The sequence below is a fragment of the Vulpes vulpes genome, unplaced genomic scaffold (genome assembly GCF_048418805.1).
Source record: "Vulpes vulpes isolate BD-2025 unplaced genomic scaffold, VulVul3 Bu000000683, whole genome shotgun sequence".
NCBI lineage: Eukaryota > Metazoa > Chordata > Mammalia > Carnivora > Canidae > Vulpes > Vulpes vulpes.
In genome coordinates this window covers 122,549-147,599 of record NW_027325689.1, presented here as the reverse complement: position 1 = coordinate 147,599, position 25,051 = coordinate 122,549, and the positions used below count along the sequence as shown (strand labels likewise).

The 25,051-nt window shown below is 38.7% G+C and overlaps 1 protein-coding gene across 6 annotated transcripts; it reads right to left on the bottom strand.

Annotated features, from left to right (window-relative positions):
• Positions 1-8,701: 8,701 nt before the first annotated feature.
• On the bottom strand, positions 8,702-19,542 carry LOC140596635 (small ribosomal subunit protein uS11). Of its 6 annotated transcripts, XM_072745152.1 has the most exons (4): positions 18,470-18,936; positions 17,792-17,982; positions 17,501-17,626; positions 8,702-9,627 (listed from the first exon to the last, which is right to left on the bottom strand). In XM_072745152.1, the coding sequence occupies exons 3-4, from the start codon at positions 17,554-17,556 to the stop codon at positions 9,162-9,164; spliced, it is 522 nt and encodes a 173-aa protein (XP_072601253.1). In that variant the 5' UTR covers positions 17,557-17,626; positions 17,792-17,982; positions 18,470-18,936; the 3' UTR covers positions 8,702-9,161. The 6 variants fall into 6 exon arrangements, with proteins under 6 accessions (XP_072601253.1, XP_072601255.1, XP_072601252.1 ...); XM_072745154.1 differs by lacking the exon at positions 17,501-17,626; XM_072745151.1 differs by lacking the exon at positions 18,470-18,936 and having other exon boundaries at positions 17,792-18,100.
• Between the last annotated feature and the right edge of the window lie 5,509 nt (positions 19,543-25,051).

Sequence of the window (25,051 nt, the reverse complement as noted above, 5' to 3'; positions counted from 1 at the left end):
GTTTCAATTTGATTACTTTTGATTCTATCTGATTATTTTCGTTTCGATGTGATTATTTTCGATTCAATTCGATTATTTTCATGTTGTGTGATTATTTTGGTTTCGATTATTTTCGTTTTGATGCGATTTTTTGTTTCGATTCGATTATTTTCGTTTCGATTATGTTTTTATTCAACTCGATTATCTTCATTTCAATTCGATTATTTTCATTTCGATTCGATTTTTTTCGATTCGATTCGATTCCATTCCATTCGGTTTCTATTGATTCGATGAGATTTGATTTTCTTAGATTCGATTCGATTCCTTTTTTTTATTTCGATTTGATTATTTTTGTTTAGATTCTATTCTTTTTATTCCATCCGATTATTTTCGTTTCGATTCGATTATTTTCATGTCGATTCGATTATTTTGGTTGCGACTCGATTATTTTCGTTTCTATTTTATTATTTCGATTCGATTATTTTCATGTCGATTTAATTATTTTGGTTTCAACTCGATTATTTTCGCTTCCACTTGATTTTTTTCATTTCGATTCGATTATTTCCTATTCAATTTGATTATTTTCGACTCGATTTGATTATTTTAGTTTCGATTTGATTATTTTTGATTCGATTCGATTATTTTCATGTGGATTTGATTATTTTGGTTTCAATTCGATTATTTTTGTATCGATTGATTATTTTCGTTTTGATTCGATTATTTTCTATTCGATTCGATTATTTTCATGTCGATTCAATTTGTTTCTTTTGTATTCGAATTTTTTCGATTCGATTCGATTATTTTCTTTTCAATTCGATTTTTCTCGTTTCGATTCATTATTTTTGTTTCGATTCGATTATTTTCTATTCGATTTGATTATTTTCATGTCGATTTAATTCGTTTCTTTTCGATTCGAATTTTTACGTTTCGATTCGATTATTTTCTATCCGATTCGATTATTTTCATGTCGATTCAATTCGTTTCTTTTCAATTCGAATTTTTTCGATTCGATCCGTTTATTTTCTTTTCGATTCGATTATTTTCGTTTCGATTCGATTATTTTCATTTCGATTTGACTTTTCTCATCTCGATTCGATTATTTTCATTTCTATTTGATTATTTTCGATTTGATTATTTTTGATTTGATTTTTTTCGCTTCTACATGATTTTTTCGTTTCGATTCATTTATTTTCGTTTCGATTCAATCATTATTGTTTTGATTCATTTATTTTCGTTTCGATTCGATATTTTCGATTCAATTCGAATCGATTTTTTCGATTCGATGCTATTCGATTGGATTTTTTTCTTTTCGATTCGATTATTTTTGTGTTTCAATTTGATTTTTTTTCGTTTCAATTCGATCATTGTCGTTTTGATTATTTATTTTCGTTTCGATTCAATTATTTTAATTTCGATTCGGTTATTTTCGTTTCGATTTGATTATTTTCTGTTCAATTAGATTATATTCGTTTCGATTTGATTATTTTTAATTTGATTCGATTTTCGTTTCGATTGATTATTTTCATTTCGATTCGATTATTTTCTATTCGACTTGATTATTTTCGATTCGATCAATTATTTTCATGTGGATTTGAATATTTTGGTTTCGATTCGATTATTTTCATTTCAATTGATTATTTTCGTTTCGATTTGATTATTTTCTATTCGATTTGATTTTTTTCGATTCGATTCAATTCGTTTCTTTTCTATTCGAATTTTTTCGATTCAATTTGATTATTTTCAGTTAGATTTGTTTTAGATTCGATTCAATTATTTTTGATTCGATTTGATTTTTCTCATTTCGATTTGATTATTTTCGATTCGATTTGATTTTTTTCGATTCAATTCAATTCGCTTCTTTTTGATTCAATTATTTTCGTTTCTATTTGATTATTTTCGTTTCGATTTGATTATTTTTATTTCGATTAGATTATTTTCGATTCGATTTAATTATTTTCGCTTCTACTTGATTTTTTTCATTTCGATTCGATTATTTTGGTTTCGATTTGATTATTTTCGATTCGATTATTTTCATATCGATTTGATTATTTTGGTTTCGATTCCATTATTTCCGATTCGATTTGATTATTTTCGATTCGATTTGATTATTTTCGATTCGATTCGGTTATTTTCATTTCCATTTAATTATTTTGGTTTCGATTAGATTATTTTCGCTTCTACTTGATTTTTTTCATTTCAATTCGATTATTTTCTATTCGATTTGATTTTTTTCGATTCGATTCAATTCGTTTCTTTTCGATTCGAATTTTTTGATTCGATTCGTTTATTTTCGTTTTGATGTGATTATTTTCGATTCGATTCGATTATTTTCATTTTGATTGATTATTTTGGTTTCGATTCGATTATTTTCGTTTTGATGCGATTTTTTTCGTTTCGATTCGCTTATTTTCGTTTCGATTATGTTTTTATTCGATTCGATTATCTTCGTTTTGATTCGATTATTTTCGTTTCGATTCAATTCCATTCCATTCGATATTTATCGATTCGATGCGATTTGATTTTCTTCAATTCGATTCGATTCCATTCCATTTTTTTCATTTCGATTTGATTATTTTTCTTTTGACTGTATTCTTTTTATTCCATTCGATTATTTTCGTTTTGATTCGATTTTCATTTCGATTGGATTATTTTTGTTTCAACTCAATTATTTTCGTTTCAACTCGATTGTTTTTGATTCGATTCGATTATTTTCGTTAATGATATCCTGAAACATGAAAACACTAACTGACAGCCTACCTATGTCAGTTTTCTTACAGAGAAGTGTATTAAGCAAACAATTTCTTTTCAAGGAAATCTATCTTATTTCTTTTGTGTTAAAGCTTAATTCAATTTTTAGCATTTCTTTTTTTTTTTTTAATTTTTTTTTTTTTAATTTATGATAGTCACAGAGAGAGAGAGAGAGGCAGAGACACAGGCGGAAGGAGAAGCAGGCCCCATGCACCGGGAGCCTGATGTGGGATTCGATCCCGGGTCTCCAGGATCGCGCCCTGGGCCAAAGGCAGGCGCCAAACCGCTGCGCCACCCAGGGATCCCAATTTTTAGCATTTCAAATAATTAAAATGTTTTCCTTGAGCTTCTGTATTTTATGACTTTTTGATATGACATCAACTCAAATTGTACAAAATTTTACCACTTTAAATTCTGACTCAATAATAGTAAGAATTTTGGAAAATGAAAAAGCCAGGTACAGAGCCTTTTAAAGCACATAGTAACATAAAGATTTCATATTATCTTAAATGTTAAAAAAAGAGAAGTTGTACAGTATGATAAAAGTTAACTGCTTAGAAGAAAGTTTTTTCTGCTGTATGAAAATACTGCTGAAAACAAACATGTAAGATCACTATAAACTTAGCTGGTTAATAAAAAGTAATGCTACTAGAATACTGTATCTTACCTAATGCACTTATTGAATGAAAGTGTTTTAAGAAGTCACTGAGACACAAAGGTGACAGAACAGCACCACCTAGTTCTCTATATAAAAGTTTAAAATATGTATGCATCTCTGACTTACTTCAGAGAACTGAATATACTCTCAAAAATAAGTCATTTAATATAAAACTATATGCTTGCAAATTATTACCTGCAACAGAGCATTTACTTCAATTGCTTTGATTTTAACGTTTCATTTAAAAGAAAAAGCAAAATTAAAGATAACAGTTAAGCTGAGGTTTTTTAGTTGTGCAAGGCACTGCATTCTGTAATCCAGATAAGTAAATCTCTAAGTAGACTAACTGTACATGCTTGACCACCACCATTATGATTTCCAAAAGTATATATCTTTTTTTTTTTTTACTCTATCTACTACAAGATATATATATCATCTACCCCGGGGACACCGATGGACAATAAATAATAATATAAAAACACCATATGACCTGTTAGGAATATGACCTCATGTGCATGTTGAGGTCATCAATCAAAGTTAAATACTAAAAGAAATAATATAAAGATATCGAGAATATTTGTATCCCACTCATTATTTTACATATTCCAACATTTCACACAACTGTATATACAATTCATTTTATTTTTAAAGTTTTTAAGTGGTATTCTCATCTATTCTCCAGCTTTATTTATCAGGTGATTCTTATTTCAGCCATATTCAGGGCAGCTTGAGCAGGAGGAAATATTTCAAGAACAACATTTCATCGGCAGTCTCGAGAAGCCATATACTAGTAGCACAGGTTTTAATCAGGCACAATGTAGTATTGTAATATAAGCAAGGGACAGAGTTTTAATATATATGACACAGTATAAGGAGCATTGTTTCTGGATAGGACACCTTAAAAATGTTTTCCCTGAGGCATCAGCAGCTCTTTAAATGACTGTCACTGGTAACATCAGAATTGCTCAAGCAGAACTTCAGCTCTAAAAAAACTAAATATTGTTGCTTGTTACATAGATTCTTCTCACAGACCTCTTCTCCCCTACATTCCCTCTGCTGACCTGGTCATCTACTGTTCTGGCCCACTGAGCCTTTATGAAATTAAATGAATCATCCTCTTGAACAAATCAGTTAGAATAGACCATGCTTGAATATTTCTTGTTCACTTGTCAGCTTCTTTCAAGTTGTATTAATAAAAAAAAAGAAAGAAACTGGAATCATACTGAGAATGTTTTCAGGATAAACAACTGGAGGAAATGAGAGCTCTTTAGGCCAAACTTAAATAAAAAAAAAATGTTAAAAGCTCAGTGAGGCTTATAGTAATGCTCTTAAATCAGTGATTTCATATTTTCATTGATACATCCACATTAGGTAACTATTGAAAACATATTACTATAAAAATGGATTTTTTATTTTAGAAAATAAGCTAGGGTGTTACATATTTTTGTGTAACTAGTGTCTCAGCTACTAGACTATTAACCCCATGAGGGTGGAAACCGTTTTCCACCTTGTTACTGTGTATATCTAACATTTAAAACAGTGCCTGCAAGTAGATATTGGTTTAAAAAAATTAAACAGTGAATGAGTAAGTTATGCTTAAGAAAACCAAAGCCTATGAAGAATAAAATGATTATAGAAATTTACACATGCACACATTGAATAATGCACAAAAGCAAAATTCAATTTAAAATTGAAACAGTCTATTTTCTTATAATAAAAATGGCTAATGGAATGAGAGCTGGTGTTGTATGAAAGTGATGAATCACTGAATTCTGCTTCTGAAACCAATGTTGTGCTGTATTACTACCTATAATTTAAGTAAAAAATTTAAAGAGAAAAAAAATAAAATAAAGGACTAACAGCAAAAATTTACTAATTTTTGAAGTTGATATCTACGGATGTAATTTCATGAGAAAGGCATGTATGACCCAAGCTCAGGCTGATGACTACAAAACTAATTCATAAAACTCATTGACAGAGACAGAAAGCTCTGAAATTTATGTAGACATATGTATCAGAATAAAAATCTCTTTACAGTGTAAAATCTTAACTGAATAATGCACGGGTAGATATCAAAAATTAAATTTTAGTAAAAGGTATTTTTTAAGACTACACAGTGAATGTTACACTGTGTTACAAACTATTTTTAGGTGGAAAGTGAAAAGAGATATGCCATTTCTGTAGTCTTCAATCATCCATAATATTCTTCTACAACCCATGACCAAAGAATGAGTGTGATTCCAGTTTCTCAGTCTACAGAAGAAACTGCAGAAGTAACTTGCTTGGTTACTGGGTGTCTCGGTCAGTTAAGCATCTGACTCTCGATTTTGACTGGGGTCATGATTTCAGGGTTGTGAGATCAAGCCCCCCATTGGGCTAACGCTGGAGATGGAGCCTACTTAAGATTTCCTCTCTCCCTCTCCCTCCCCCTCACACAGAAAAGAAGAAAGCAAAAGAAAGTAACTCGCCCAAGGTCTCTAAAATAGTGGCATGGTGTAGATGAGAACTGAGGCCTTTTCATTCCTACCATTATGTCTTGCTGCTGCAGGGCACTTCCAAAATTCAGAGTTTGAGTTAGTCCAGCGATATCTCCTCGCTGTACAGAATATGGAACCTACCACCACGAGGCCAGAGTCTTTACTGTGCCTCCACGCTAGCAGTAGTTTGGCATGGCTGCTGCGTATGTTCTCCTGAAGGATCAGGGCTGTGATTCATGCCTCCTCCCCTGTCACAAGTTACTCCCATTCTCTGTTCAGTCCCCCAAGATGATATGAAAGTTTTCAGAGGAAATTATCTCTAACACCTGATCAAGTTTACTACTGGCTTGTGATAAGACCATCATTAAATGATAGGAAGACTGTCTTCCCAACTTGTCCACACCCATCCATCAAACAAAGTTGTGGTATTACAAAATACACTTTCAGGCTGTCCTGTCCTTCAAGGATAACTTGATGTTCTGCTTTGTTGGTCGTCTGTACTTGTGGAGCCAATAAAATTCGGTAAAGCAAAGTGAAGGTTTAAAATAAATCTGACCTTACTGAACTCTACTAGATCTCTAAAAAACTATGAACTTATCACTGTATCAATACTTTCATCTTAGCTATTCCACGGAAGTGAAAGGATAGGGAGGATTGAAGTTTCAGAATACGATTAGTCTTACCTCACCCATAGCATTTTTATGTTTAAAGAAAAAAATGCAGGCCAATGGGCATGAAACTATCATATGTAAATTTTACTTGGCCTTTTAAAGATATGTTTTTTATATTAAAACTAGATATATAACTTTATATATTAAAAATATATAATTTTTACTGAACACACTTCATTTTCATGCTAGTTAGCATCAGGTCTTTCCATAAAGACATTGTTCAGTATTCTTTTGAAGAATATAACGGATATTGTTTTTAATTTGGTGACTCTGGACAAAAACTTTGGCCTGAAATGCTTTCCTTCTATCAAATTAAAAAAATTCATTTTCTGAGTGGGTCATTATGACTAAAACTCTTGAGAAATAAACAGGTATAACTCTTCCTCACATTTCCAGTGTTTCTGATATTAAGTGGTTACACATTAAAAAATCATGTCACTTCTAAAAATGGATTTACAAGAATATTCTCTATATAATAAAAATTCAGTAACATATTATAATATTTTTTTCACCATAACAGGGAAACAGTCAACAAAAACTGCTTCTGAATCTACCTTCCTGTTTATTCCCTAGGCTCTGTAAAGTCAGTCAGTAAGGGCCGAACCGAAGCCACATTAGAAGGTTATTCTGCAGCTGTTGCATCACATTGACAGTCACAGTTTAACATAAAGAAGATTCTAAGTACAGCAGCTATGGGTGAATATAATTCTTAATATCAACTCCATAAAGTGGTAACAACATTTAATAAATTGAACTAGTTTAATCTGCTTGGGATATTTTTATTTACTGAATGTGCATTTCTACACAATGATGATAGAGTGATTTCAGCACCTTCCATCAGGTAAATCTTTTTTTTTAAAATTTTTTATTTATTTATGATAGTCACAGAGAGAGAGAGAGAGAGGCAGAGACATAGGCAGAGGGAGAAGCAGGCTCCATGCCCCGGGAGCCCGATGTGGGATTCGATCCCAGGTCTCCAGGATCGCGCCCTGGGCCAAAGGCAGGCGCCAAACTGCTGCGCCACCCAGGGATCCCCCATCAGGTAAATCTTACGTTAGCCTAGTCAATAATACCTTTTCAGATGCCCAAAGTCATGAAACAGTTAAAAATCCAAAAGATATCAAGAAATTGATTTTCTAAATTTGAAGAAAAATTCTATGGCTTTAAAGAAAAGCTATATTTCCCTGGGACTTTTAAGAAAAAGCATTCTTAAAACACTTTATGTGGCATTAAAGTCACTACGAATTGTAGAAAGTCTTTTTTCCCTTGGTGTTCAGCTCCCAGTAAGTATATTTAAATTCTCTTCAAAAAGCAGTTAATATTCCCATCCTACCACCCACGGTCTTTCAAAATGCTAAAAGGGAAATAAATCAAATTCAACCACAGCAAACATGTGTCTTCAATTGCAGAAGTATGACTAAGTATCAAGAAAAACCCCAAAACATTTAGGATTTTCTTTAAAAGGCCTTTCAAATAAAATGGATGTAATCTTCCCAAGTCAAATTAAGTGAAGTGCACCCTGAATCCATACTTCAGAGAAGATTCCCAGAACATCTACTCCACAGCTTTGGCAATAACAAAAGCAGGTCAGTCCCCACTGATAATCTGGCAGATCAAGGTCAGTTTGTAATTCCTCTTTGTTCATACATTTATCCGGAAATACTGGTTACTCTAAGTAGAACAGTAAGATGATTTGGTTTCATGTTTACCTAAAGCCATCATCAGGAATATTTGGAGGGCTACAGATAGAAATCTTTAATAAGTAAAGAAAAAAAAAAAAAAGACAAGGGGTTATGATGCCCGGAGAAATCAGGGAGATTCAAAGCTATGAGATGAATGTTTTCAGTGCAAATTCGAATTGCTTGCCCTAATTGAAAGCAATGGTCTCATAGTTTTGTGAAGGATGTCATTATTCAGAATTGTTTGTGTTTCTTAGTAGCCATTTTTTTGTACTCTCTCTGTACCTTAAATACGAATAAACATTCATTGCAAATATTTATTCTATTCAGAATAGTGTATTGGCACTTTGGCAGTTATAACATAAATACTTAAATATTATTTGGATCCAAGTAAAGAGATGTGTCAGGATTAAATGGATTGGAAGAGAACTAATCAATCAGTAGAATGAAAACATTAAAAAAAAAAAAAAAAAAGACACAGACCAGACCTTAGATTAAGCACTTGAAATAAAATGAAGAATAAGACCCTGTACTTTATGGGTTTATAATCCAGTAGAACAAACAGACAGATAAATACCAAACATTCAAAATACTATAATAAAAATACACAAAGGGGTTATATAGATCACAGCATAGACAAAATAAAATGTTTCAAATATCAAGGGCAGATGGCATTCTTTTGTCTACTTAAACACATCAGATGTTGGCCAAAATTTTTCTTAATAAAAAACTCCAGTGAGTTACTGGAGACCAGTATTTTTTTAAACTATCATTAATAATAATGTGGCTTTCAAATAATAATGTGGCTCAAATAATGTGCTTACAAAGTTTCAAAGTTTTTTTTTTTTTTTAGCTTACACAAAGGCAATTTATTAACAATTTTCTGTTAAACTATTTTCAAACTATTTTCAAACTATTTTCAAACTATTTTCAGTTTGAAGAATCCTGTTCACAGACGGCGACCACGGCGACCCCCCTTCCTGCGGGTGCTATCGGAGGGGATGGGGGTGACATCCTCAATCCGCCCAATCTTCATTCCTGAGCGGGCAAGGGCTCTGAGGGCTGACTGGGCCCCAGGTCCAGGGGTCTTGGTTCTATTTCCTCCTGTGGCTCGGAGTTTGATGTGGAGAGCAGTGATACCCAGCTCCTTGCACCTCTGGGCTACATCCTGGGCAGCCAACATGGCAGCGTAGGGAGAAGACTCATCTCGGTCAGCCTTCACCTTCATCCCACCAGTTACACGACAGATGGTTTCCTTGCCAGAAAGATCAGTGACATGGACAAAAGTGTCATTGAAGGATGCAAATATGTGGCAGACACCAAACACATTTTCTCCTTCAGCAACTTGAGGTCCAAGGCTGATGACCTGTTCTTCCTTCTTTTCCTTCCCCTTACGAGGTGCCATTTCTGCGCGTCTTCAAAACAAAAATTGGTTAAAATTGTTAGTATATATCAAAGTTAGTTAGTATATACAAAATACTTTTGATTGCAGTAGTCATAAATAAAAGAAAAAAGTGTACTTACAAGTCAAACTGAAGTTTTCTGATGATATGACACATAGGCCAATGCAAGTCAAAAGGTACAATTAAGATAAGTATGCCTTCAAACTCGTGCAATGCAGGAAAATATCCTCCATATAAGTGGTGACATGTACTAAATGAGCCAATTCTTATAACCATCCCTCCACAAATGAAGTCCCTATTTAAAAAACATCTGTCTTTCTTTCTCTTTCTCTCCTCTTCCTCTGTTGGGTTCAATGTCCCTATATAGTTTCACAGTTGTTCAAATTGCATCCAAAACAAAAATCGAAAAAATCATGTCTCAGATTTGACAGTGCACTGACATTTGGCAGCCCATGCAGTTGAAGGCAATTAATACTATCTAAAAATCTATAGCCTCAAATAATAACCAGCGTAACTTGAAGATCCCACCACAGCAAATGTGTTAACGGACTAGTTATGGAATAGAGTATTGATTTAGGAACAATTTTTGATTCTTGTTTTGAGAGAGTGAAAGGGACAATCCCTATTCAAGATAAGGGATACACATTTTCACTCATTATTTTATTTCATTCCCAGGCCAAAGAACTACTTAGAAATAACAGATACTGTATTATGTATCACAATGGTGAATTTCATTCTGCCTTGGCAGGGTAACTAGTAAGTGTAGAATGTAGCTGCTTGCTATACTGGAGTCATGGGTATATAATTGCCTTCAGAAACATCCTTCTCTGAATACCACCTACACATTAATACATGACGGTGAACTTACAGCCACACTCCTGTTCTATCCCACATGATCCTTGAAAAGGCTTTGAAATGAGGCCACGTGCATAATTAAGGCACAGTGAATACCACAGTACATGTAACAAGCTAGAGTATTATGAATCCTTAGGGGAACCTCATAGAACTAATACATTTTCTAAAGGAAGCTGCACATGAGTAAAGAGGGCCCAAAATGCTAATTAGATCCTCTCAGTGAAAGCTATAGAAAAGTTGATTCTTGAATCCTGAAGTTGGGCACAGAATGGAACATTTGTATACAGAAACACTGAAGGGGGGGGGGGGGAAGAATTTGACATAAAAGCCCCTCAATAGATGGTTTACACAATTCATGAGAAAATAAATAATACAAAATAAACAAAATAACAGTGGGAGAATGTCAACCCTCCTGAAAGGGTTAAGTATGAGAACAGATTTCCTATTAGAAAGGGATTATGTAACAACAGAGGGAAATACTCACCCTAGCATATGCTAATTTAGTCAGCTTTGCCAGGTGTTTCTGTGTGTTTGGCTGGCTGACTCACCTTCCTTGCCTCTCCTTTTTGCCATTTCATTATGAAAGTAAGGAGTTTGAACTCTCACAAAACGCAATAATAGCAATAACAAAAACAAGCAAAAGCACATTATAGGAGTTTTATCCTTGCTAAAACATTGGGGTATGCATTGTGGAGGTCAAAAGGAAAATCACCCAAACTGTACGTATTCAGCACATAGGCTTTAGCAAATCTCCCTTTCTTGAACCACTCTTCATTCCTCATTAATTACTTTTAATAGGTCTTTCAGGTTAGGAGTATGGTCGGGACTGGGGGGATATTATATTCCTGGACAGTGCAAAGGAAGCTGAGTTACTGTGTTACTCAGACTTCAAAATAGAAAATAGAGAGCAGGGATCCCTGGGTGGCGCAGCGGTTTGGGGCCTGCCTTTGGCCCAGGGCACGATCCTGGAGACCCGGGATCGAATCCCACATCAGGCTCCCGGTGCATGGAGCCTGCTTCTCCCTCTGCCTGTGTCTCTGCCTCTCTCTCTCTCTCTCTCTCTCTCTCTGTGACTATCATAAGTAAATAAAAAATTAAAAAAAAGAGAAAATAGAGAGCAGCAAAGGAGTGACAATTAGACAAGCTTATTGTATATTTTTTGTTTGCTTTTTAACACAAATATTCTAACCATCTCTCATTTCAACCTAAATCTACTACTTAAGATTGGAAAGTAGGGGGCATATAAGGTATGAGAATGAATGGAAGATACGTAGGTGTCATGGGCATTTTCCCCCAGAGGGGATAGAGGACAAGCTAACATCAAATATGAATTCATTAAGAGAGTAAAAATGTATTTTACACACCATAAATTTGAGTTTGGATGTTTAAGTAAACCTTAAGGGAGTCACTTGCATTTTGAAAGGCAAACACTTTTAACAAAGAAGCCAAAAATATTTCTCTATAAGAACAAATTAATTGTTTTTTATAAATCATACTGAATCAATATAACAGCTATACACTTAACAGTTGGCAGCACATGCTTGTCAGGAAAGGTGCTTTCTTGCTCTATTCCCAAAGATGACTTTAGATAAACAATGAGTGCGCCGTTACTGTAAATAAGCCATCATCAAAAACATAAAATTGTTAGGGGATCAATTTGACCAATAAGAACTGTTGCTTTCTTAATGTGAAGTGATTTGCACTACTTGATCATACTTAGCTCTGAGATTTTTTTATTTCTCAAAGCAAAATACAAAATAATACAAAATAAACAAAATAACAGTGGGATAAAATATTTATTTTATTTAAAAATAAACAAAATAACAGTGGGATAAAATATTTATTTTATTTAAAAATAAACAAAATAACAATGGGATAAAATATTTATTTTATTTAAAAATAAATATTTTTATTTTCTAATCTCTAATGACCTCTGCATCTAGCCCCCAGAATGACTGTTTATCGCTAAATTGGAGCTTCCTGTTCAGCATTCAAGTGGCTGAAAGATAATTTAAAGATTCAAGTAAAAACTATTTGTTGACTTAGAGTTATATCAAATGTTGAATAATGACTGTCTTAATATTTACTTCAAAGACCTCTAAAATAGAATGTAAATAATTAGTAGCCAGCCCTCTCTAAGGCAGATCCCTTTACAACTTCAGCCCTGTGTCTATTCGTGTAGTGGAAGGGTCTCATTACTTAGTTTCATAAGCACAAAAGAAGATTCAGAATAGATGCTCAGCTCTATCACAAATTCAGAAATGTATATCTTGCTTGTGTGTTTTTAAGGGGAAACGTTAATCATTGTTAAAGCCTAAGAAAATTTATTCAAAAATATACTTTTTAACCCTCATAAAAAGGGTAAGAGAAAATAACTGAGTGCAAAGAAAACAAACTCTTGCCTTTTCCTCACATCACCTCCCATCCCTGACAGCTCCCAAATTATAAAGATACTGAAGAAACCCCCCCCCCCCCCCTTTAAGTAGTACCAGCCCTAATCCAGAGGCAGCCCATCCAGGTGCCTTCCTGAAGTTTTAGCAACAAAAAGCATTCTGTTTGTGATAAGAAAACCATTTCCCCCCACTCCCTGATTGGAATGTCCCTGAATAGGTTCATGTTGACCTGAGAAATCGATAACCTGAATGCTATGCTACTGCCAAGGTTCTTTTGTCTTTAAGAGGTTTTTTTTTTTTTTCTTTTACCTTTAAAAGATGCCTGTAATTGCTAATTGGGCTCTCTTCCTCCTGGGAGGCAGAGAGCCCATTTGCACAAACGTTCAATAAACCCTCTTGCTAATTGCATCTGCCTGTCTGGGGTCAGAGTCACCTGGACACGTTGGCACCCGTGAGCCAGGGTCCAACAACTTAAAAAAGTTTAAGTGCTGACATATTATGAAGAGATGCAGCTACTTAAGTCCATTAGGACATACCTATTCATGCCAACACTATTTATTATGTATCTACTAAATTGAGAATAAGAAGATTGCACAGATGACAAAGGCTCAGGGCTTGCCCTCAGGAAGCTTAAGTTTAGTAGTCATTGGGCACTAGAGCTGTTCTAGGAGGACCAAAAAACCAATACCTGCCAATTCCACAAAGAACTCTAACTTCAGCTTTTGAGTTTGGCTTCCTCAGTTTGTGATTTCTCACCACTTCCTCAGCCTACTAAGCCAGCTGTTACACATTGGGTGGTTTTGCCAAGGTTATTCAATGAGCCTATTAAAATGAGGACGCCTTCTCAATAAATCTCGTGGAACGCACATCAGTGTTATCAAATAAAACATCAATACGATAGGTCTATTTATATTATGAATGTACCCCAAATCCTTCATAATAAATAAACCTTACTTGTCTCAACCATCTGATACCCCATAGATTTCTCATTTTAAAAAGAAAATTAATATTATTTGATATTGATTTTACGTCACTTTAAAATGCATGACTCACATTTCTTCCAGCATTTTTGTACTTCCATTTGCTCCTTAAGTAATTCAAGTAATTTTTTTCATTAAAAAAAAAATGGCATCTCACTATTTCAACGTGGGGCAAATAGTTCTCAAGTATCTGATCTTTCAGGGGAGAAAGCAGAAAGAGGCCTCTCAATCAATGCTTACTTTGGTCATGTTATGCTCCCACAGTTCTAATAGTTGTAGAAATGGTGAAGACAATGAAGTAAGTTTCCATATCTTGATAGAAAATCTGCCCAGAGACTCCCCATATTTGCAGGGAGATTTTCCTAATTACTAAGTGTTTGGGGTTTGACCATTTAAATCATAGTCTTTGGCTCTTATGTACAGATTCTACTCTTTAAAGTTTCAGTTGTTAATCAAGAAAGGGAGGAATAGGGTTCTTGCATTCAACATAAGAAATGAGCTCAACAAGACTAAGGCTATTACAAATAGAAGGAAATGAATGGGAGAGAGAGGCTTTTGAGAAGCATTAAGTTATCAGTGTTTTATTAAGTGTATGTAGGTGTGTTTGTACTTTATAATACACTTTCTAAAAATGTAAGGGGAAGTTTATGTTCAGTGTATTCACTGAGGCAAGTACTATGCATGTCCAATTGACCTTCAATTTGAAAGTCTTTCTAAAATAACAGATCATTCATCAAAATATCTCATGGAAAATAAAACAAGACAAAACCAAACACTAAAATCCCAGTATTTGTGTTGGATGTGTTTTTCTGTAAGACTAACTCTAAAAAGGAAACAAAGTTCTCAACAAAATCTCTATGTATGTCTATTTTCTGGTTGTATTTTGTCCTTTCTTCTTTGCCCTTTCTAGGACCGTTTTCTTGTGCTAAACAAGACAGTCTCCATCTTTGCAGTGCCCCCTCAGGCATGGAAAGGGGACACAGCTTCAGCCAGGGTTAGCAATTGAACTGGATCTGCTCTGTAACCAAGAGAGGTTTTAGTTCCAGGTGGCAAGCTTTTGCACGCCTCCTTCTAAAGAAATTCATTTCTCTAAACTGTTCTGTACCCTCATTCCAGATTTTTCCCCTACCTGTGATGGAGGAAAATAAACAAGGATGCCCCATAAACTAACACAGAAGCAAATTTTTGTTATCTAGTCTAGTCTATCTAGTCTATACATTGCGAGTTGTGCTTTGGTCAGAAACATATTTATTTCCTTCTAATGATTCATTTTCATTTCCTAAGAATCCACTGAAGACAAAATGGTAGATTTTTAGAATAGTACTATTTTTTTTAACTTATTTTATCATTGACTTGATTCTCACCACTGGCTCATTAACTTTACATATTAACAAGCCAAAAGGTTGATTTTGCTTCCCAGAAAGAGTAAAATATTGGTGACAATATAAAACACAGAGAAGATACGTTCAAATGAGTCTTCTTGTCTAAAATAAGGCATAGTGCAAGAAAGGGGATAATAATAGAAATGCTAAATTAATTGATCAGTATTACTTAAGTCACAGATACCACCATAGTTCCGATAAAGCTAAAAATAAGAAGCTATAGGCTGCCTATAGCATTTGCCTAGTCATAACTACCAGCAGGCAGAACAGACTCCCTCTAGCCAAAATCAGTTAGTTGCTCACTAGTTCCGCCGCCACCCTTCTTTCTCTGCACATGGAAAGGAAAGACCTGCTAAGTGTTTAATCTGTGTCCAGGAAATAAAGCTTTTCATTTTACAACCTAACCAAGTCCTAATAAAAGTGTAGGATGCTGGGAGAAACAACCTCAACCCTGAAGCAATGTTTTTGGCCAAGAGTAAAACAAGGAAGGCCTGAGCAATTTGTTTGAGCAGGAACTGACAATATCAACAAAGTGCGATGTGTCTGTGGAGCAGTGTTTGATCAATGTGAGGCAGCCATAAACATGAGACTACAATCCAATGGTGCTTTGCACCCCCTCCCCCTCTAGTTTTTTTTTTTTTTCCTTTTAAATCCTCTTCTGTCCTTTGGTGTCTTAACATGGCCTGATCTAAGATGCTCATAAGTACACAGACCCTGTTGGGCTGGTGCTTTCTCCCTGGTTGCTGTAGAGGACGCTTATTTATTTATATACTTGGACCTGATGCTGGTGCTGCTGTGGGTTGCAGTGGTGCATTTTCTCTGGCATGCCCACACCCCTTGCACCACCACCTCTAATCTGCTGTGAAAAGCAGCACTTTTTAAATAATTGGCTTACATACTTAATACAAGAGACCCATGTTTTTAATAAAAGAGAATGCAGCTGATGGAATCTCTCCGGGTAGAGAGAGAGAAAATCCTCCTCCAGGCTGAGAGAATGAGACACCAGCAGACAGTTATTTTGCACTGCAGTGAATCGACAATTCATGGGAAATGTTGAAGGCAGAGGAGGCGACCCCCAAGTGCAGTCCTTTGCCCACATGCTCTATAATAAATAATCTCACACCAGCCCAGCAGTGTGTGCAATGACGTGCCGGGGCCAGCACGCACAGATTGGCAGGGAAAACACATCCAGCGGTGTCGAGTTTTCATCGCAATCACCGAATTAACTGATTTCCCCACATCACACTCCCACTACCCTGCGTAGAGAGCGCGCGCGCGCACACACACACACACACACACACACACACATGCAGAGTTGAGAAATGCAAGTTACTGAGAGGTGAAATAGGGCATCTAGGAACACGTTTCAGCATGGATTAGAGACCCAAGTGATGTGTCAGCCTCCCGGGGTACTTGTGAGAAGGTGGGAGTGCGAATGGTGGGAAATGGGAGGAGGCAGCGTAAGCAGGGAGAAGGCTGCCGGCTTTCTCGGGGATGCTGGCACATTTCATATCTGGAATTTACATTTAACATAAAACACAAAAAAGATGGTAAGAAATACCTCCGCAAGGTCAGTTAGTTAATTCAGAAAAACTCTGTCCACTCTGTTTTCCTTCACATCATAAATATGCATAAATAAAATCCATCCCAGTCCATATCCTGCAAGATAGGAGGCAGGATGCATTCCAAGGACTTGCTGAAAGACGGTTCATTGACCTCATTTAAATCCTCCAAAGGCCAATTGGGTTTTGCACGCCTGCGGTCTACTTGTGTCTTACTTCCAGATTCATTTTACCAAGGGACAAATACATTTGATCAACTTATCCTTCCCACAACTACAGAAATGACGACAGAGGGGTTAGAGGTGGGCAAAGATTTAGCAAGAAATCAAGAGTCACCTAGCTTTGAAAATCCTATAGTCCATCATTTCCCATCCATCCTTCCTGTATCTCACTCCCGCATCCCTGTATGACTCCTCTCTTCAAAGCAACAACTTTCCTCCCCCCGGCCCGGCCCCCCCAGCCCTGGCCTGCCGCCTCCGCCTCACCACCCCCCAAGTGCGCTCTCCCCACGCCCTCCTACTCCGCACATGGCCATTCACTTCATCACCCGCGTCCTCCTCCCCTTCCACAGGGCCCCCTCCTCCTCCTGCAAGAGGGAGGATCTGAGGAAAAGTGCACCCCGGTTCCCCAGCCGCTCTGCATCCAAACCCAGTGATTTGCATCATAACAGCGTTTTGTGCGGTTCCCCCCACCGCGGTCGCAGGGGTTCGTACATTGCACGTGAAAGGACAATATTAATGACGGAAAGAAGCGGCAGGAGCAGAGCCATAGAGAGGTCGGGAATCCGAGGGGAAATCCCTTCGCAGTAAAGTAACTGCTTAGGTGCGTAGATTTCTTTGCTTAAAGAAAAAAGGAAAACAAAAAAAAAAAAGAACAGAGAGGAAAAGAAAACCAGACAGGCTGATTAATTTTAAAAAACAGGCTTGTTGATAAAGTAGCTTTGAGTCTTTTAACTTTTCCCTTCCCCTTTCCCTTATTTCTTGATTTATTCTCTCTCTCCTTACCCCCTTTTTCTTTTTCTTTTCCTTCTTCCTTTCTCTCGCTCTTTTACATCCCAGACAGTCTCCTCTCCTTTCGGAGGTGCATGACACGTCTCACGACACACCTGCCCCCGGGGATGTCACTGCAGTGCACATGGCGCTGCCGCTGCTGCTGTTCTCGCCGTCTCCGTAGCTCGCTCCCAGGCTCTCACTCACTTTTCAAAGACACACGGATGTGATGGTGGGAAGCAGAGAAAAGAGCAAGGCGACCCGGAAAGGGGGAGGTGAGAGCGAGGAGGAGGGTGGAGAGGGCGGGTCAGGAGCGTGATGTAGGAGGTGGCCGGTGGGGGTGGGTGGGAGGGTGTGATGTTCAGAGAAGGCGCCAAGTGCCCGCCGGAAGGCGGGAGGGGTGGGGGGTGCTGCTGGCGGGGACTGAGTGAGGTATGGAGGCAGCTCAGGTGGGTGAAGAGGCGGAAGGGGCCGCGCACGGGGCTGCCTGCTGGGAGCGCAAGGCTGAGCCAGGGCCGGAGACCCGAGGGCTGGAGCCAACTGCCGCCGCCCCTGCCGCACCGGGGAGTAGGGGGGGGGGTGCACATCGCCGGGGACTAGGGGACTGGAAGGGGCAGAGTGGAAATGCGGGGTGCAGTGGGCGTGATGGGGAAGGGCGTGAAGCTGATGCTCCCTCGGCGGGGCGGGGATGACCTGGTAGAGGAGCCCGCAGACGCTGTAGAAGCGGAGGACGGCGCCGCGTCTCCAGGTCACGGTCCCTTCTCTAAGGGGCTGGGAAGGAACGAGGGGGCGAGAAGATGCTGGTGACGGGGGCCCCAGAGTGCAGGGGCCGCCGGCGTCCTCCTGGCTGGACCCTCGGTCCCCGCTGCGGTGCTCGAACCCTCGGACCCGGACTGGAGGCAGCAGAAGCGGCAGCTGCGACGCACCCGCAGAATGGGGTTGCGGTGGGCGGAAGAGTGTCTCCTGCTGCTGCTGCTGCTGCTGGTGGTGGTGCAGCCGCGACAGCCCGTCAGGCAGGCACCGGGTCGGAGCTCGCCTTCCCCTCGGCTCGCACCGCAAGTCCCAGAGCCCGCCGGGGCTGCCCGAGCAGGTGGTGCAGGAATCCGGGGTGTTGGAGAAGGTGCAGGCGAGGGCTGCAGGGGTGGGCAGGTCACGGAAGGGAGGGGGGGCAGAGGGGGCGCAGGCAAGCAGCAGCCGCCGCTCGCGCTCGGGGTGTCTCGGGGTCCTGGCAGGGGAGGCGGCGGCGGTGGACGCAGCGCTGGCGGCGGCGGCTCCCGGATGCTCGAGCTGCAGCAGCAGCAGCAGCAGAGGCACCGGCGGCGGCGGCTCCCGGATGCTCGAGCTGCAGCAGCAGCAGAGGCACCGGCGGCGGCGGCGGCGGCGGCGGCAGCAGCTCTACCCAGCGCCAGACCCAAGGGCAAGCTCAGCGCGGCGGAGACCCCGCCCCCACCCTGGCAGGGACAGACACAGCCCCCGGCCAATGGGAGCGCACCCGCCTCCCGGGCCTGGCCAATGAGAGGAGGCGGTGGGAGGAGACAAGCGCCGGGAGAAACCAACTGGCTTCTCAAGGACCCTTGGGGCAGGGAGGACCCGACCCCCGCCCACACCCCTCCCACGGTCTCACCTCCTTGGACACGTCTCGCCCCGACTTCACAGGGGAGACCCTCGCCCGCCTTGACCGCGCCTCGCCCTCAGGAACGGTTCAGCCAATCGCCACCGCGAGGGGGCGGGGTTAGCCACGTCCCCGGCAGGTTCTGGGATCCGTGGGGCCTGGGCCAGATCCTGGGTGCGAGGTGCTTGTGCGCATGCGGACTCCGAGAGCAGATGGTGGCTGCACCTGCCCACGCACCAGCTGCAGCACATTCTCCAACGCTCTCAGCAGCAAAGGGAGAGAGGGCAGGGGGCGGGGGGAGGCTAAGTGTAGGGAGCGGCGCACCTGCCTGCCTGCAGCATCACTCACCAGAGTTCATATTTTACCTTACGTTGCCAAGATGCCCTGTCCAGCAGTGAGGAACCCTATAATTCCCAATCTCTGTGTCACTTTCAAGTGAGGATTAAAGATAGGCATGAGTTTTCTACACACTCCCTTTTCACATCTTTACAATCTTTGCTCCTACGTGTTCCAGATAAGGAAGAGGGCTGCTGATCTCTACATAAGACTTTCCCGAAGCAGCTATGTCAGAGGTTTCCAAGACTATCACCAGATTCAGTGATTTGCTAGAACCCACAGGGCTCAGAAGTTCTTGTACACATAATTATGGCTTATTACAGCAAATGGACAAAAAGCAAAGTGATTTTTTATAAAGCAAAATGATTAAAGGAAAATAGTACATGGGGCAAAGTCTGAAGGAATCCAGATGTAAGCTCCCGAAAGTTCTCCCTCAGTAGAGGACATGGTTAATTTCCCTAGCAACAAGATGAGGAAACCTGTTTGAAGTATTGTCTACCAGTGAGGTCACCTGAGCCTACAACACCAAGGCTTTTATTGGTGGTCCACCACGTAGGTATATAGCCATTGCCTACAAGACCAGTTTCTGAGGCTCCAGAAACCCAGGAGAACAGGTGTTCACCATAAATCACAACGTTTGCACATATTCTCTAGAAAGACTGGTATAACACCTCAGGGACACAGGCATACAAAACATTTATATTGTTTAGAATCCAAATATTTTTTAACAACTTTGTTGAGCCATATCTCACATACCACACTATTCACCCATTTAAAATGTACAATTCATTGGTCTTTTCCTATTCAGAGATATGTACAACCATCTCCACGATTTTAGAACATTTTCATTACTGGAACTGTGATTTACAGTTCTGCACATAGGAAGCTGAGAAGTCAACTCTCTGTCCTAACAACAAGTAAACAAGCTGAATAGACTTAAAAATCAACTCTTCTCAGATCTTTAAGAGGGGGAAGACACAGGAAAAATCACTGATCCCAAGATTGGATATATAGAAAGGTGAATGAATAACAGGAGGGAGTCATAGCTTACCTGGAGCAGACACTCACAAGCGGAAACACCTGTAGGAACCAGGCCTGAGATGAAAATTTGAACTGTACTTGTACTTGAAAACTTGAATTTCTGGAGTCTCAGAGCAAGCAACTCTGGGGATTAAAAACTCCAAGGGGATCTAGTCATAGAAGAAACTCCCACAATACTGTTAGACTCACTTCTAGGAGCTCCATCAGATTCCCACAATAAATACTATTAAAAAAATTCCCTGGGGCTTACAGCAGGGAAGGGGAAGAGAAACCATTTTGAAACATGCCAAAGCACTCCATTTTTCTTAATTTCTCTTCACTCCACACCTATCTATGTAGAAGTCTGAAAATTCAACAAAAATATTTCTGGAACTATTAAATGAGTATAGCGAGGCTACAGAATGACAGGTTAATATACAAAGGTCAACTGATTTCCTACATGCCAGCAATGAACAAGTGGAATTTGAAATTAAAAACACAATGCCTAGCCAACACTTGTCTCCTATGTTGTTAATTTTAGCCATTCTGACAGGTGTGAAATGAGATCTTTTGTACTTTTGATTTGTAATTCCCTGATGATTGATGTTGAGCATGTTTTCATTGATGTTGAGTCTGTTAGCCATCTCTATGTCTTCTTTGGAAAAATGTCCATTCATGTCTTCTCCTCATTTCTTAACTGGATGATTCATTTTTTGGGTGTTGAGTTTGATAAGTTCTTTATAGATTTTGGATACTAACCCTTTATCAGATATGTCATTAACAAATATCTTCTCCTATTCTACAAGGTTGCCTTTTAGTTTTGTTGATTGTTTCCTTCACTGTGCAAAAGCTTTTTACATTGATGAATCCCAATAGTCTATTTTTGTTTTTCTTTCCCTTCAGGAGACATATGTAATAAGAAGTTGCTACAATTGGTGTCAAAAAGGTTGCTGCCTGTGTTCTCCTCTTGGATTTTGATGGTTTCAGATCTCACATTTAGATCTTTAATCCATTTGAACGTAAGAAAGTGGTCCAGTTTCATTCTTCTGCATGTTGCTGTCCAGTTTTCCCAGCACTATTTTTTGTTAAAGTGACTTTTTTTCCAGTGGGTATTCTTTCCTGCTTTGTTGATCAGCTGACCATATAGTTGTCAGAATCCATTTCCGGGTTCTCTACTCTGTTCCACTGATTTTGGTCTGTTTTTGTGCCAGTACCACACTGTCTTAATCACTACAGCTCTGTAATACAGCTTGAAGTCCAGAATTGTGATGCCTGCAGCTTTGTTTTTCTTTTTCAAGATTGCTTTCGCTATTCAAGGTCTCTTCTAGTTCCATACAAATTTTAGGATTGTGTGTTCTAGCACTGTGAAAAATCCTGGTGGTATTTTGATAGGAATTGTATTAAATATGTAGATTGCTTTCAGTAGTATAGATATGTTAACAATATATGTTCTTTTGATCCATGAGCATGGAATGTTTTTCCATTTCTTTGCATCCTCTTTAGTTTCTTTCATCAGTATATTATAGTTTTCAGAATACAGGACTTTCACCTCTTTCGTTGAGTTTACTCCAAATATCTTATGGATTTGAGTGCAACTGTAAATGAATCAATTCTTTAATTCCTCTTTCTGCTGTTTCACTATTGATGTATAGAAATGCAACAGATATCTGTATATTGATTTTCTACCCTGTGACTGTACCGAACTTGCGTGCCAGTTCTAGCAACTTTTTGGTAGAGTCTTTTAGGTTTTCCGTATAGAGTATGATGTCATCTGTAAATAGTGAAAGTTTGATTTCTCCCTTGCCAATTTGGATGTGTTTTATTTCTTTTTGCTGTCTGACTGTTGAGGGTAGGACTTCCACTGCTATGTTAAATAACAATGGGTGAGAGTGGACCACACTGTCTTGTTTTTAACCATAGAGGAAAAGCTCTGTTTTCCCCACAGACAATGATATTAGCTGCGGGTTTTTCACATATGACCTTTGTGATATTGATATAGATTCCCTCTATCCCTACTTTGCTGAGGGTTTTTATTATGAATGGATGTTGTATTTTAAGGGGAAACCTCTCACACTGTTGGTGGAAATGAAAACCGGTATAGCCACTCTGAAAAATAGTACAGAATTTCCTGAAAAAGTTAAAAATAGAACTACCTTATGATCAAGGAATTGCACTACTGTGTATTAACCCAAAGGATATAAAAATACTAATTCGAAGGGATACATTCACCCCAGTGTTTATAGCAACACTATCAACAATAGCCAAATTATGGAAAGAGCCCAAATGCCATCGACTGATGAATAGATAAGCAAATGTGTATATATAAATAAATGGGATATTACTCAGCCATAAAAAGAATGAAATCTTTCCATTTGCAACAACGTGGATGGAGCTATGGAGTATTATGCTAAGCAAAGTAAGTCAGTCAAGTAAGATAAATGCCTTATGATTGCACTCATATATGGAACTTAAGAAGCAGAACAGATGAACAGGGGGTAAAAGAGAGGCAAACCAGGAAAAAGACACTTAGCTACATAGAAGGAACTGATGATCACTCTTCCCAGGTGAGCAGGGGATGCATTACATGGGGGATGGGTATTAAGGAGACCACTTTTGATGAGCATGGGGTATTGTATGTAAGTGATGAATCACTAGGTTCTGAACCTGAAACTAATATTGAATGGTTAACTGTAATTTACATAAAAAATTGGAAAAAAAAGACCCACAATAACATTTACATTAACAGTCTCAAAATTGAAATACTTAGGGCAGCCCAGGTGGCTCAGTGGTTTAGCACCACCTTCGGCCCAGGGCCTGATCCTGGAGACCCGACATCGAGTGCCACATCAGGCTCCCTGCATGGAGCCTGATTCTCCCTCTACCTGTGTCTCTGACTCAGGTTTCTTATTTCTCTGTGTTTCTCTCTGCTCGTTTGAGGGTTTGTGTGTTTTTTATTGTTGGTGGTGGTGTTTTTGTATTGTTTTGTTTTTAAACATGTGTATTTCTCTACTACTGTCCACAGCTTCTGGTCATGCATTACACAACTGTACTTCTAAGAGCGTTCTGATAGCCGTTCCCTTCTTTATCCCTTCACGTCTAAGGGGTAAAAGACGCATTGATTGCTTGCTGCTGCTTCATGTTCAGGGCAGGCGCTTCACCGTTCTTTACATTTCCCTTAATCATCCCAACTCCTGTATAAATACCACCTTGTGTAACTCTCTCTCATTAGACTTTTTCCAGTTACCTCTTGAGTGTGCCTGTTTTATGCTAGTAGTTTGAAAAATACATGAGATTCTCATTGGGTACAATTACTGGATAGAGATTTGCTTCTGTTTGGCAGAATGTGTGGGAAGAAATAAGCAAAGGACTATTTGGTTCTATTTGGTTTAACCATTGTACAGAAAGTAATTTTGCATTTTCCATGTACTTTGAAATGTTTCTCAACCTACTTCTTTAGTGTTGGGTTGGTGGGCATGTTCTTGATTCCAGCCAACAGATTATAATAAGAGGTGCCATGTATCATTTGTAAGCAGAGGCAGTTCAGAACTGTAGTAAATTCTCCATGCTTTATTTTCCTCTAACTTAGCCGCAGCTAAGGCCAGATTTTCTCAGGATAAAGAAGACTTGCCCTCCCAATACCAGCTCTCCAAATTTTCTGACGTAAAACCATGAATACGTTAGACTAAGTAATGAAAATTTTGACATATGAGTACTACCTTGCATGTTTTATAGTAAAGATACATCTGCACAATAATAAAGTCCATTTGTAAAGTGTTTCTCTGTTACATCATTTGTAACAGCAGAAGACTAGAAACTATTAAAGCTTCCACAAATAAAAACAAGTTAAATAAACTGCGGTTTAAACACACAGATACAGAAAAATTGCAGGCTATAATGCTACGTTACCTGAAGAACACTCTCTATAGATTGTCAACTTTTTGTAAGAGGAAGAAATATAAGTACATATTCCTGTTTGCTTTATTTGTGTGAAGAAAAAGTAATATAATAACAAAAACATAGTAATGTAGTGGTCTCAAGATGAGTGAGGATTGGGTGGAAGTAACAATTCTAAATGTACAGCTTCTCAATTAGTTTGAAACATTTTTGAACCATTGAATGTAATGATTTATTTAACAAATGACAATTGAATATTTTTATCTCTAACATCAGAAAAATAAAAATGAGTAAGAGCAATGCACTATACATTCTCAAAAAAATGAATCAATGGAACACCAAAGAAGGCCTCAGAAGAAATGCAAGTGAAGCAAATATTCAGCTGTTGACACCTGTAGGTAGAGGATCAATTT

Bases quoted from the DNA above. Each gene is read 5' to 3' on its own strand.
- LOC140596635 (XM_072745150.1), bottom strand. From the start codon at position 9,891: ATGGTTATAAGAATTGGCTCATTTAGTACATGTCACCACTTATATGGA. The intron at 9,628-9,736 runs GTAAGTACACTT...TTTGTTTTGAAG, and splicing joins AGAAAACTTCAGTTTGACTT to ACGCGCAGAAATGGCACCTC.